Source organism: Adiantum capillus-veneris, chromosome 4 (assembly GCF_014529385.1).
Source record: "Adiantum capillus-veneris isolate H3 chromosome 4, ASM1452938v2, whole genome shotgun sequence".
NCBI classification, from domain to species: Eukaryota; Viridiplantae; Streptophyta; class Polypodiopsida; order Polypodiales; family Pteridaceae; genus Adiantum; species Adiantum capillus-veneris.
Window position 1 is genome coordinate 40,322,442 of NC_140934.1, and position 15,272 is coordinate 40,337,713.

At 43.6% G+C, this 15,272-nt stretch overlaps 1 protein-coding gene across 2 annotated transcripts; it reads left to right on the forward strand.

Annotated features, from left to right (window-relative positions):
* The first annotated feature begins 231 nt into the window (after nucleotides 1-231).
* Nucleotides 232-13,926, forward strand: LOC147459017 (uncharacterized). 2 transcript variants are annotated; one of them, XM_086510402.1, is made up of 6 exons: nucleotides 233-863; nucleotides 1,057-1,098; nucleotides 12,559-12,684; nucleotides 12,771-12,828; nucleotides 13,324-13,448; nucleotides 13,519-13,926. In XM_086510402.1, the coding sequence occupies exons 1-6, from the start codon at nucleotides 300-302 to the stop codon at nucleotides 13,582-13,584; spliced, it is 981 nt and encodes a 326-aa protein (XP_086366528.1). In that variant the 5' UTR covers nucleotides 233-299; the 3' UTR covers nucleotides 13,585-13,926. The 2 variants fall into 2 exon arrangements, with proteins under 2 accessions (XP_086366529.1, XP_086366528.1); XM_086510403.1 differs by lacking the exon at nucleotides 1,057-1,098 and having other exon boundaries at nucleotides 232-863.
* Nucleotides 13,927-15,272: the final 1,346 nt, after the last annotated feature.

Below are 15,272 nucleotides of genomic sequence, written 5' to 3' on the forward strand. Positions count from 1 at the left end.
ATAATTGTCTTCTTTTGGGAGGTAATTATGTGACAAATTACATGCTAAGCACTCAAAAACGGATCTCCATTGTCAAAAAAGAATAAAGATTAAGAAATCGTGAACAATCCAACTAAAATAGATACAAAGGTATTTTGGGAATTTTTGAAATTTGAGGGGTAATTTGGAAATTTCCACAAATTAGAGGGGTATTATGGTAAGTTTCCCATACATTAGTTACTACGCAATACCATCACTCAAACCGGCACTCTTGAGCCGTCTTGAATACAAGAGTTTATGGGTAATGGCGTGCCAAGACGATGACACGAACGAAGGCTACAGTGAAGAGAAGGCAACAACGGAGGCGCCTCGAGCGAGAAGCCGAGAAAGCGGAGGCCCAGGTGGCCGAACTGCAGCCACAAGACGCCTGCGAAGAAGCTCGACAAAGTACAGACATTAAAGATGTAGTAGGGGTAGAAGAAGATAGGGTTCCGCCAGCAGAACCCGCAAATGTTGAAGGTGCATTTAAATACAAAGAAAGAAGTGAAGACAAAGAGATGGAGGAAAACGACGAAGAGGATGAGGAGGGAGAAGAAGCGGATAATGCCTCTGAGAATGACGGTGAAGGAGGACTCCTTACCGATTATGAGAAGCAAAAAGAGCAGCGCTTAAAAGAAAATGCTGCTAAGCTTGCCAGCCTCAACCTTCCTTTGTTAGCTTCTTCTTTAGGGCCTTCTAGGCGGTCTCAGCGACAAGCCAGCAGTTCAAAGAGGAAGAGGGATGATGACTATGTGCCTAGCAGTAGCTCTGATTCTCAGGATTCTGATGACTACGAGACCTCCGATGACTATGGTCCGAAAGATGCAGTTCCACAAGTTCAGCAGGTTTTAACTCCTCTCTTCTTTTTCAAATGTTTGTGAATTCATGCATACAGACGGGTTGCCCACCAATTGCAATATGGGCCTGTTCCTGCATCGACTTGGTTCTCATACTTTTCGTTGTAATTTAACATTTTAGCTCAGTTACATGATTGCATGTATGTTTCTTATAACAAGCTAATTTTTTTGTGGATTGAAGGAAAACCATGGTGAGTTTGATGAAGATCAAGCTCTTGAGAAGGTTTGATTTTCAACTTACACACTTGTTCTTTAGTGTCAAACACGTTGTATATGCTTGTGAGGTTTGATTGGTCTTGAATTGTATAACAGTATTGTTCGTCAAACTAGTGTTCTTCAATTTGTTTAAAAAAAAATACCAATGAATCTACACCAAGGAGGAGTTGTCTTTTATTTGGGATAATGTTTATTTTTACTACTATGTGTGTGTGAAAGATTGTTTAGCTCTTTATGAAAGAAGATAAATTGACATTGAAAAACTCCTTGGAACTTTATGGAGTGTAGAAGTGTACTTTCTTGATGTGAGCTCATTAAAAGGCATGGTCATGGCCAAATTTGTAGGGCCACACTACAATGGTGAAGAGAGAACATGGAGAAACAGAGGTCCACACTCCAACAATACCTTTTCGAACTGTCGTCATAGTTGGCTAAGCTATGGACACCAAATGCTCCACTTGCCAGATTCTGAAGTCGGAAAAATATACAAACAGTGGTACTGGAGATATCACATGCACCAACACATACACGTGGTCTGCTGCATACTGGATGGACGAGCAATTGAAGCCGTAACTGAGAACTTCTATCCTTGGATGAAGAAGAGAAAATCAAAGCACATCCTCTTCTTCCAGGTTGACAAAAATCCCACATTACGGCCCATGTATAAGGTGTAGAAGCCCTTTGTCATTTAAAATCCGCACCATGGTACAAAGATGCAATCGAGTCATCAACCTACTATCCCTTTTTAGGATCTTTGAAGACTACAGAATTAGGCCGAAACTCCACATTTGCTTGAGCAAAAAGAATCTAGAACTCTATATCCTCGATAAGGATACTTTGTCAATAACTCCAAATACATGAGCAATTGCAGAAGACAAAGCAGTCAGCTAATCCATCTCCTTTGAGAAACACAGCCATAGAAAACTGCTCATAAATGTAGAAGAAGATTCCACTAGTGCCCATACACCTCTCCTTGAAGAAGAACGCCAAACAATGTCTCCTCCTTTGGATCACCGCATCCTTACCCCCCTTGGGGAAGGCATCGCAAAATAACTTCCAGCTAGGAAAATCGAACCAATCTAGCAAATAGCGCATATTTGGGGAGTCCGTATGTAGGTACTAGCGATTCCCACCCCCCTTGTAATGGATCTGTTGTCATTAGCAGGTTTGTCTACGTTTTGGGTAGAATTATCTCTCCTCTCTCTAGCTTTTTCATCAATGCTTGCGATCTCTCTCTACCCTTGCGTTTTGGGCAGCAATTTGGCTCTGACTCTAGCGCGCTCTCTCTCTCTCTCTCTATGTGTGTGTGTGTGTGTGTGTGTGTGTGCACCCGCCTCCCCTTTTTGTAGATACTTCTGCAAGTGTTGCATCTGGAGCCTGTACTGTGTATGGTGGGTGGTCGACACGCGGAGGACGTATTTGAGGAGATACTGTTGCGATAGATGTAAGATCGAGTTGCTACCCAGTTCCGAGAAGAGGTTTGCTTGCGGTAACAGATTTGAACATCATCCGATTCACCCTTTTGCGCTCCACCTTTGACATAATATCAAGAGCCAAGGCATGCTCTCGAGTTGAATGGGTGGTCTGTGCGAGTATTTGATGTTGATTTTTCGTGGCGAAAAGAGTTGCTTTGTTGTTTTATGCTGTTTTTCACCCTCTTGGGGCTGATTCTAAAGTGGAGTGATTTGAAGGTTTTTCTTCATCTAACCTGTTCTAGCTTTGTCACATGCCTAACTTTGCATCAACAATGTGTAGGGGTGATGATTCCGACTCTTAACTCAGTCTATGATGAGAAAGTATGACAAGAGGAAGTACGTGATGGAGCAACAAGCAATGAGGAGTTGGGAGATTGGTCCCAATTCTACTCCGGCATAGGTGATCAACGACCCGCCCTTCCTACCTTTCCCTGGATCGGAAATTGAATGGCGACGACTATGCTTTTTGGAAAGTGACCATGACGGCGTTTTTGGACTCTTACGAGCTTGGAGACTTTGGTAGTAGCAACTTTCTGAAGTGGGAGCAAAGCCCTGGAAGCGTGTCAATGCTCGGATTCGATCATTTATTATTCTCTTAACAGTACACCATTTGTCATCAATTACGTCTGATTGAGAAAGGACGCAAAGCAGATTTGGGATCGACTTTCCTCATTATATAATGGAGTCTCTCCAAGGAATCGGATGGCATTGGAGGTGCTGTGTCATGTGTGCACTTCACTTGCGCTACATGGACAAGTTCTGCCACAGTCTAGCATGAACTTGGCACCTTTGTGAGCCTCTAGGAGGATGTGCATGTCCAGGACGGTCACAATTGCATTACCCTCTCTTGCACATGACATCATTTCATCATGCAAGCATTTTATCGCGTGAACCACCTCTTATAGGTCATTTATTAATAAGTGACTTTTCATTTACCCTTGTTGGAATGTAGGTAGGGCAAATGGCTAAAGGAACTATAAAAGAAACCCTTTGGGCACTCAGTAGAAGCAGAAGAAGCAGGACACAGAAGGGTAGGCACCCGCAACCGAGCAGGCAGGCACCCACAGCTTGGCCACAGGTTCCCAGCATTTTCTCAGCAGTTCAGCCCAGCATTTTCAGCATCAGCAAATCAGCGTTTTCAGCCCACAGCCACCAGCGTTTTTAGTTTCCAGCCTTAGCCTCGTGTGAACCCGCAACGACCATTGCAGATCCTCGGCTGTTTTCCCATCACGACCCAATCAGCCTGGCGTTTTCAGATTTAGTAGAGATCAGCCAGCATTTTGCAATTCCAGCCGAGATCAGCCAACGTGTTGCATTCTTAGCCTTGCACGACTCGGCGGTTGCAGATCAGCCCCGCAGTACCGCCACAGTAACAGATTCCCAGCAAGACATCTAGCATTTTCAGTTTCCATTATTGACTTTGACATCGTCGTCGTCAACATCGTCATCGTCACAGTCATCGTCGCCATCAAGTACTACAGTATATAGAAGCATTGTACCAGACTTTGTGCAATCTAAAGCAAATACCTCTCTAGCAATAGAGAGAGGGAGGCCCTTGGAGGGGGGTTTATTTGGTGGTCTCTTTTCTCTCTCTCTCTCTAGCATTCATGCACTTTGCACCCTCAATTTTGCATTACCACTCTCGTGGTTGGTCATTGCACATTCACTCTCTAAGTGCAAAAGGCTCTCCCTTCCGTCAATAAAAGGAACCTTGAGCACCCACTGATCACTGATTTTGAGCCATACACCATCAATCACTTCCGCTGCACATTTCATTGGTATCAGAGCTCTTTTGCAATGTTTGATATCATCACTCAAGGAAAGAAGCACAAAGAACCACAATTTTTTTTTCTTTTGCTGCTTGTGGTCGTACGTAACCCAAGACCGCTTGGGGGTGTCGATCCCTAATCTGTGTTTTTGAAGAGTGGCAAGTAACCCAAGAAAGAAGGGCTTGTCCAGCCTCCCCTCGTTCCTCTTTTCCACTCATTGAGAGCGGACCTTGCACTTAATGGCAGGCCAATCGACGTGAGGTGGGAAAAAGCAACCTTGGTGTGAGCGCAAGGCCGTTAAGGGGTGCACCCGCAGGAAGGAGTTGAGATTGTGTAAGAGAAAAGCCTTCTTAAACGCAGATTGCAAGCCAAGAACCTCAAGAACCTCAAGACCTCAAGAACCCCAAGAACCCCAAGTCCTCAGTGCATGGTTATCATTCGAAGCGGAATGGATACTTTGCATGAAGGTGATGAGAGTGGACTTAGAGAAGAAGAAGTTTCTACACTAGGCGGATCGTTCTCCGATTCTCTCCCATTCCCATCTATTCCACGGATTGGACCAAATCCTATGGAGGCTTTGATCAAGTCGATGATGGAGATAATGCTACAACAAGAGGTGCAACGCGCCGCCATGGAAGAAAGAAGGGCAGCCATGGAGCGTGAGCGTGAGCAAGCACGCTTGACGGGCAAAGAACGAAGGGCAACTATGGAGCTGGAGGGTGAGCAAGCACGCGAGGCTCAACGCAAAGCGGCCGAAGACATAGCAACTGAAGAGAAGCGAGCGGCGCACAGAGAGACCAACGCATGCAGGAGTTGTCACAAGACGGGCACCACATGCTAATAGAAAAGAATATACTGAACAGACTTTGAGCACTTCAATAACAATTGGAGAGAGAGAGAGAGAGAGAGAGAGAGAGAGAGAGAGAGAGAGAGAGAGAGAGAGAGAGAGAGAGAGAGAGAGAGAGAGAGACGACACGTGACACGGAGTGGTGGAATTCCACCCCAGAGAGTATTGGCCCCAAACCTTGGCGTCCCTTTTGGTATTTCTTTAATTGCATCAACTCAGTACAAGCCGGTACTCCAGACTTTGCACCTTCTCCAGGAAGCATGCCAGAGAATGAGCCCATGGCCTCATATTTGAAGGCCCTAGGCCCAAAAGCAGTTTACATGAAAAGCCTCCAAACTCAAAAGCATCTGGTCCAAAATCAATGCCCAAAAGCTGCCATCGCGATTTACGAAAATCTGTACAACTGCCACGTTAGCAACGCAAATCGCAGAAATCCGTATAGGCTGCCACGTCAGCATGTCAGCGCAATTTATGGGTTGTCCGTACAGCTGCCACGTCATCAATTGCTTCGCACGTCTTGGTGTGTGTGTGGGTCCTTCTTTATATTAATTTCTTTGTCATTGGGGCCCCATCGGATGGGGTCCCATAAGTTGGTAGGACTTCTTCTGCTGTTGCTTGTTCTTCTTAGGGTTTAGGCCCCTCGGCCGTGATTTGAAGGTTGGTTTTTCTCTTCAGTGACCTGACACGTCAGCAGTTTGTGACAAGAGTTGATCCTACAGGTACTCTCCTCGAAGTTCGAGCCACTCAAGAAGGTTGGTGATTCATTAGGTATCACAGATAGAGACCCAAATTCCACCGACCCAGTCACTGAGAAGTTGACGTTTAGTAAGTATGATGGTAAGATGGATGCTTCTTTGATTCATTCTTGGTTGCATCAATTTAATGCTTACTTTGGACTGTCAAGAAAACAAGTAACAATAAAGTTTTGATTGCTGCCATGTACCTAGAAGGTGGTGCCATTAATTGGTATCAAGCGTGGCAAGAGTCATAGATGGCTGAGTTTCTTAAGCATGCCGAGGAAGACCCCTCTTTCAGTTGGGTCGACTTCCAAGACAAGCTCAAGGCTCGTTTCAATGGTTCATGCCACCACAGTACCTTGATCGATTAAAAGAAGATTGGCGTGGTCTTAAGCAAAATGGATCCCTTGTTCTGTCTTTTTCTAACCCTATTTTGGAGATTGGCGTTCAATTGCGTAAGTCATACGAGGATCGCAAGGAGGCTTTCCTCTTTGGGTTAGACGAGTACATCAAGTTCGATGTGCAAGTTTTCAGCCCTAAGGACCATAATGAGGTCGGCAGAATTGCCTTAGCACAAGAAATGAAGCACAACAAAGGCAAGCCGAAGGAGAACAAGTCGAGTACTTCGCAAGACCAAACGAATGGTAAGCATGGTAAGACCATTGGTAAGAATGATGGTAATTCTTCTCATCAATCTTCTTCTACACGTAGAGCACAGAAGCATCACAATGATGATAAAGGAAAGCTAAAACTCAAGACACTCCTAAGCTCAAGGTTGGTTAACTCTTGAAGAACGAGCCGAATGTGCACGAGACAAAAGATGTTTTGAGTGTCACACTAAAGGTCTTATGAAACGACATTGTCCTAAGAAAGAAGATCTTAAAGAGCCCACAATATTCACATCCTCTGTGCATGCACTCAATGAGCACACTAATGTGTCTGAAGTTTCTCATGATCATGTAGATGAGTCTCTCATGTTGTGTTATGGTCATGTGAATAGTACACGCATTGTGATCTTGCTTAATTCGGGTAGTATGCATGATGTGAATAGTAACTCTCTCGTGAAGAGCGCACATTAGAAGCTCTCCCTATCGATCCCATTGAGATCTTTGGATTTGCTTCTGGCATGCACTCTTCTTTTATGCATAAATGTCCTGATGTGACAGTGTTAGTTCAAAATATCGGTTTTCATGGTCGTTTTGTAGTTTCTCCTCTAAAAGGATGTGATTCGATTTTTGGCATTAAGTGGTTTAAAGGTTATAATCCACGCATTGATTGGAAAGAAAACACTCTCTCTCTCACAGTTGATGGAGCACCTCTCGTGGTCCTTCGCTGTGACAAGAACATTACTTCTTTGCCATTAGTCTCTCACTCTCATGATTCGAAAGAGGTTAAAACATGTAGTATGATTGTTTCTCTCAGTAGACAGTCCGACAGTCTAGAAAAGCATGAGTCATTGCATGAAAAGAACTCCTTTACTGTCATGTCTTCTCCGAAGCGTGACACATTTTTTGCATGATAGGGATGTGATTGTTCGTAAGGAGCAATTTGGTTTAGATGATGATGTTTCCAAAAAAGCTAACCTCATTGTAGATACGATTTGTCTTGCAGGATTGATCTTTGCTCTTAAGTCGAGGTCCAAAGAACCCATCCATGAAGTATTTTGTCTTTGCATGATTAATCCGTACGCATTGTACGAGTGCCTCATTCGTGGCGGTTTTCTGTATTTTCGTCACTGTCTTTATGTGTTCCCTTTTCACGGGCATGCCATATTGCACGATGTATGTGCTTCACTCACGGATGAGCACGGATGTATGCAGATCACTCTCAAAAAGAAAGAAGATTTGTTTTCAAGGGACTCACAATGTCTCACGATTGTCCATTTGGTCAACGCTTTTGCATGTTCATTCCAATTGGCATGACACAGTCAGAGAAAAAGCAAGAGCACGATTGTCCATCAAGCATTGACAATTCTATTGTGACTTGCCACGGTTGGTAGGTTTAGCTTGAAAAGTCGAGATTCGATCGCACTTTTTGCGTGTGTTTGATGAACGGTTTGGCACTTCGTCACTTTGTACATCTGCATTGCATGCACTACATTGCATGCAGTGTCATTTAGGGAGAATAGTCTTTTTCCAGTCACTCTACATGGAATGGATATGTTTATGGTTTTGTGTTTGAAATCTTATCCTTAGTGACAAGGATCGGTGGAAGCAAAGCCTTACCATAGAGAATCTCAAAAGGTGCTTTCCCCATGGACGAATGTACGGTATTGTTATACGCGTACTCGACAAGGGGCAAATACTTCTCCCAGTTAGACTGTCTTTCGGACACAAGATTTCAACATATCCAATCCTGTGGAATTAACGATCTCACTCTGCCCATCCGTTTGAGGATGATATGCAGAAGAAAAATTCAACTTCGTGCCAAGGTTATCAAGGAGGCATGCCAAAAGTTTCCTAACATGCGAGGATCTTGATCACTCACAATAGACTTGGGCGTCCCATGGTGCTTAAAGATCTGTGCTAGAAAAATCCTAGCCATATGATTTGCTTTGATCGTTTTCTTGACTAGAATAAAGTGAGCTTGCTTGCTAAATCTGTCCACATCGGTCTAGATTGCGTCATTTCCAGTCTGATCAGGTCCTTGGAGATCCAAAATAAAACATGTAGCGCGATGATTCCGCTCTCGCGCACCCCTCTCTCTTTCGAATATAGAATCGTGATGCCCCACTTGAGGGCTGCTCATCTGTATGTACAATTATGTGGGATCATGCGCGTGTGCCGAGGCAAGAGCCTCTTCCAGGTATTGGAATTTGGATTAGCTAATTGCTAATTTCCCGCAGGTATAGGTGAATTCGGAGAGATTTCACGCAAGAAATCTTGTCCGATTCAAACGGCAAGTAGCCCAGAAGTGCGGGAGTATGAGGGCTTTCTACGGATGCAGTCGGCTTGGGAAATGAAGCCCAAAACAGGAAATTACAGCCTGCTGTGTAAAATTTGCAGGTTTAGGGTTTTGGCCCTAATTGATCCCTAATACCCTTAGGAGATTCGGGGAAGCGAGGGAATCGTTGTATATGTGATCTGGTGCATTTTCGGGGCAGAAAACAGAGAATTCAGCGTGCTGTAGATTCTCGCCACGTTTTGTAAAGTGCCTGATAAGAATAAAGAAATACCGAAAGGGGCGCCAATATTTGGGGCCGACAGGTTTTTGGAGTTTGCTTGGAGCGCTCTAACTTCCAAGATGTGTGTGTTCGAAGTGTTAATTCCGACTACAAGTTTTATTTGCAAAGGTTCTATGTGTCCTAAAGTCTAAAGTAAAGTTTCGGGTGAAAGCCAAAGTTTACCGCCCTACGGGCCGGTTTCACAGAATCTATGGACGTGATCGCGATATGGGATTAGTTAAATCAACATCAGTGAGGTCCAGTGCGGATCTAGATGTGATTGCTAAATACGTCGTCAGGAATCACGATCCTACGTTCTATGTGATGTGATTTGATTGTGATGTGATTGTCGTCTTTGTACAAGTGCTGGATGTGTGTTGTCTAGTGCGTCGGTACTTAGAGTCAGTGTCTATTGAATTGGTTTATGGCCTCTGTCTGTTTTGCAGGCGTGATCGAGGGTGATTACAATTCTTTTAAGAGGGAGGTATGTCCCAAATCGATGACGTGGCATGACCACTACGGACAGACTAGATGACGTGGCATGGGCATGAACAGTACGGTTGATGACGTGGCACCCGGATTTTGCGCTAAAACGTGGCAGAACAATACGGATTTCCGTGATTTGCGCTGACAGTGCTGAAGTGGCAGCTTGTAAGAATTTTTGGAAATTGCATTGGTGGCTTTTCTTCCAGTTTTTGGGATCAATTGCTTTTGGACCTATTTGCTTTTAAGTTTATTGCTTTTGGGCCAATTGTTTTTGAGTTTAATTGCTTTTAGGAGCTTTGCTTTAGGCATTTTTTTGTAAGGATAAAAAGGGCCCAACAAGGGCCTCGCTCTTCAGAGCATCTGGATGCAGAGGCTGAGAGCGGAGGACGTGCGGGAGTTGTATTTTGACCAAGCATTAATATAAAAGAAATACCAAAAGGGGCGCTAGTCTTTGGGGCCAATCTCTCTGGGCATGGAACTATGCCGGGCTGTGTTGACCAAATTGAACTGTGATTTTAAGTTTTGAAGTATTTTAAGCGATTCTCTCGTGTGTCATGTTGGATTCTCGTCTTGGAGGTGACCAAGATTGTGACAGTGCCCACTTTGAGTACTTGGAAGATCAAAGATAAAAACCATTGCAATACTTTCCCAAGGTCGATCCGGAATACAGTCACTTCTACCTGTCAAATTTTACCTTCTGACAAACTAAGCAAGTGCACACAAACTCGTCCACGCCTCCTTGAGCTGAGGCCAGTAGAAATACTTTTAAACACCCTTTATGGTTGCCTCTATGCCTTGGTGCCCAACAAAAGGGCACTCCGTCAACACCTTTTGCCTCAAACCACGCGTTGTACACATGGTTTTTCGCGTCAAATAAGCTTTCTTGAGAGAGTAGCTTGTAACCGTCTCCTCATTCTGTACCTAGTCAAAGATGTCTGTAAAAGCTGTGACTATAGCATATTGCTTGAGCATCTGCTCAAAACGCTCATGATGAACTGTAGTGATGGTGGCTTGCGAGACAACGCAAGCCGTTGTATTCTTCTTTCTCGTGAGATAAACTATTTTGGAAATGGCACTGTGACAGTATGTTCGCCCATCTCATTTGCTTCTTTGAAAGCTGTTTTTGGGACAAGAAATACTTCAAACTTTGATGGTCCATAAACGCTGTAAATTCTGCTCCAAGCAAGTAATGCCTCCACTGAGTCAAAGTGCGAATAACTGCTAACAACTCTTTTCTCATAAATGTGTGCAACCCTCTCAGGTCTCGAAAACATGCGATAACAGGGCCCTCCTGCATTAAGACCGCTAGCACAAGCATCACAGTAAAACTTCAAAATGCTTCCTCAAATCGCCAATCGTCAACTTTTGCTTGAGTTTCTCAAACACTGCAGGGCGCCAAGTGAATGGAACATGATTCTGAGTCAAGGTATGCAAAGGCGAAGCAATCTCCGCAAATTTGTCAAAGGAATTGCAGGTAATATGAGCTCAAACCAAAAAGCTTCGCACATCATGAACACTCTTTAATTCTTGCCAATTCCGAATAGTAGCGAATACTAGCAACTTTCACCGGGTCCATCTTTACACCTTTTGCTGAGACGATGTACACCTTTTGCTGAGACGATGTGCCTAAAAAGTGCATCTCTAGTAGAACTCACTCTTCTTCCACTCTTAATGACTAACCTATGTTTCTGCAGTGCCTCTAAAATCTGTAAGGGATGTTTTCTTCTTCAGTCTTGGAGAATAGGATCATGTCGTCAACGAAGGCGCCATGAACTCCCTATGCTCTTGAAAAATTTGGTCTATCAGCCTGTTTAATGTTGCAGGAGCATTTGTGAGACCGAAAGGCATCACCGAATACTCGTTCATTCGGAAGGATGTTCCGAGATTAATGTAAACCCAAAGTGACCATCCACTTTTAGCTCTACTTTGAAGTTTATGCTGAAAATGTGGAGTTTTATGGTGCACGCAAGTGACATCTTACCACTCAGATGTCCTATCGGGTTGAGACCCAAGTCTACATTTCGGTTGTCGCCACCTTCGTTGTTGCTTCTATTAAGCTTAGCTCTAGTAGAGGTGGGCAGTGGTACTGGGTGGACGGTTAAAAAGAAAGGCCGTGCCCTGTGGAGACGTGGGGAACAGTAATTCCGCTCGATGCGGGAACGTCCTCGCAACAAAGAAAGAAGCCAAGCCGGGCGGTAGACCTTGAAAATCCAAACTACTGTATAAATCTTTACCTTGAAAGGACAACCTGCTTGGGGGGATTTGCCCTCCCATCAGAGACTCATGCGGACTATCTATCACTCCGCGGATGGCTCGTATGTATGACAGATAAAGATAGCTGTTTTGGCATCATGCTCTAAGACCCAAGTACGGCTTAAGTATCCTTATTGCCTAAAGCAAGTACGATCCATGGTTTACTACGTTACGTCAGCTGCTGATACCAGCCGGATGCCGATCAAAGTGTATTAACACCCGTCAATGCCTCGTATTACGGACAGCCCATGCCCTGGTTCCTTGTCTTGTTGGCGACTCTTTTTTTTCTATATCCTGCTCTTAAAATAAGACGTATAACTTCATTGTGGCCTTTTTTTGTCACGATGTACACAGTTTTGTACACCCCATGAGACAGGCTTATTTTAGCATCTCTGGGGACTTCTGTACACAGTAATACAGAGGTGACATTTTCTCAATTAAAAAATAAGCTCTCACCATGTTGCTTCTTGTCCAGGCTCTGGCCCACAGAAAATTTTGGATTTGGAAGTAATATCTGACACAGTGATTCTATACTGGCTCTTTCTAACATTCTTCTTCAAAATCTATGTTGAAATATGGACTCATGGAATTAACAGTAATTTCAGCCTTGTGTTGTGGAATCTAGATATTAATGGTCCATATGGGAGTCCATACATTCTGAAAACTTGTGCTGTGGCTTTTCTTTAGGGAAGCAATTATTGATCGAAGTTCTTTTTTTTCTTCATTAAAAAAATCAGGCAATAGAACTCTCTCTCCAGACACCTGCTGACAATGTGACTGACACAAGGAGAAAAGTGCCACGAACGCAAAGAAATAAAAGACAAGTATGTGATAAGAAAGGCACTGCAAAGAGGAGAAGGAAGGTGAGGAATGTTTTGCTGGTTCTTATGGCTAACTGGTATCTAATAAATGTTATAAATATTTTACTTGTGATTGATCTGATGGGCAGGGTGCACAAGGGCAATTCACCGTGGAGGAGATAGCCGCAGTATTTGCAATCATTGATGGTACGTGCCACAGGAAGTGTTGCAGAAGGGTGTGTATTGTATACTATCCTTTGTCTGTCTTGTTCATCCGTTGTGCGATCGGAGAGTCGAGTGTGACATTTTCCAAACAGCTTAGTTTGGCTGGAGGTTGTAAGGGGAGGATATCCCTAGTCTTGGGTATATACCGACTTTCTCCAGCACTATTAACTTCCTGAAATGTTGCCTTTCCTGTACAGGCTGTACGCCGCCTTGCTACATTTTATGTTATTTATCTGTCCCTTGTTCCTCCATCAGACATTATGAAAGTTTTCTGCAAATCCAACCTCAAATGCCTTTCTTGATTCACAGAATCCCTGTGCACCGTCTGTAGCAAGAACTCTACACGAGTCTATTTATGAGTATTTGTAACTTGTGTAGGTTGCACTATGTTGTTGTCATGTATGTTGCTTTGCATGGTGGTGATGAAATCAGCTATTCTCTGCCCTGTTTGACGTAAAATCTGGTTGTATGTCTCAGAACAAGGGAATGGCAAGTTTTCTGTTGCAGAGCTGGAGCGTGTTGTGCGCTCTCATGATTTCACTTGGAGCAAGCAAGAAATTGCTGATATGATAGACATTTTTGACAGTAACAAGGATGGACAGGTAATCCCTGTTATTTTGATTTTGGTTTTGAGGTTATCAATAGTTCTGAAGCACAGTTTTGATATTGCAGCTGGATCTTCCTGAATTTCAAAGCATTTTTGGCCGCATGAACATGTTGAGAATGCATGTGACATGAAAGGAGCAATGGAGTTCCTCCCTTTGAAGCTATTGCCAACAAATCAACTTTGAGTGAAGACCAGGACCACAATGGCAGCCTTGGGGCTCAATACTGCACTTTCAGTGAGTATTGAGTATTTTATTGCCAGGGCTAGAGTGGCTGACATTTGGAAAGTGAGCATGAGAAAGATGACAAGTCAATCGATATTGTTCTGTTAGTTGAGAGTTTTCTTGTTTGTAATCACTCTGGTTTGCAACTCAGTTTTGAACAGCTATCTTTGTAGTTCTGACCCATGTGAAGTATATGTAAATAAAATTTTGATTTCTATTGCTATTTAAAAAATAGACATCTTTATGGGTTTGTCTTGAGGGCCAAGCCCTTTGTCGCATGTGTGCACACTGAAGTGTTGAACTCAGCCTAGTATCATACGAGTGTATTGTGCTGCAATTCAACTGCACAGCTCGGCAACTCGCCTGTGGATTGAGATCTCAATAGGCAGGGCCTAAAATTGATGGTTGTTTTTCCTTACAATAGCCATGGGATTAGGCCTTTCCTTGCCCACATTACTTGGAACAACCAATCATAAGTGACGAGACCTATTGAAAAATGAATTGATCGAGTTGTCTAGTTATGCACCCTAACTTCATGTGGGACAAGGTTCATTAGGACAAATGTCACAAACTGACATGAAGAAAGCGTTGGGGGAGAGATAAAGAGCGGCCAGAGTGCATCCCCCTCATTTCATGTGGGCTGTTGGGTTGGACAAGAGAGAGAAATCCATAGACCATAGGTGGTCACACAGAGTGTTAGAACAAAATTTGGGTTTAGTTTTTGGAAACCAGCTAAAATTGTAAAATCCAGGCTAGATTTTGAACTTGCCTTGAACAAGTATGATAGTAAATACTCGTGAATGCCTTAAAAATTTGGCCTAAAAACAAGAAGAATTTGAACTGCACCTATTTTATTTGGCTAGTGAAAATGCTTTTGGCAAGCCTTGGTCATGCAGATTATATTTTCGAACTTTTAGCGTCGAGAATTTGGTTAGCAGGCTTGTCGTTAATCCAAATTCTTTCATTACAACTCATTGCGCAACATGTTTTGGCCTTCTTACACCTAACAACACAACAGGCTAAGCCAAAACCACCTAGACAACCCAAGTGCCGTGCAATCGAGTAGAAATGGACCTACCACTAAGTGAGTGCTATTATAACCAAGGATATGTTAGGAACATATGGCAGGCTCAATGGCACAACCACCACCTCCTCGATACTTAGGAGGACCTTGGGCGAAGAAGCCTCAGCCTGTATTGAGACAGGAACCCCATTGGAGACAATCGAGTCCCGGTAAGATATGCACAATTCTTAGATGGATCAAACAGCCAAGCTTTAGTGCATGTAGCTCCTTACTATAAGGAATCCAGTGTTGTAGTCCGCCCAAAGTTCTTTGTGCTCTAAAAATTCATCAGCAAGCTCATCTTTGTAGGGGTTACGGTGCTCTGGTCATGTCCCCATAAGTGCTCTGCGAAACCTTTTTTCTTAGCAGTCCTGGAGCATTGAATCCCCTCCGCTCATAGGGTAAAGGGGCCAATAAGGAGACCGGTACCAAAACAAAGCTGCACCTCCCCCCAATTTAGAGCCTAAAAATTGGAATATGCTTGGAATCTTGGTGATGTGTCCTTTGATTTGCTGAAAAACTGATTTTTAATG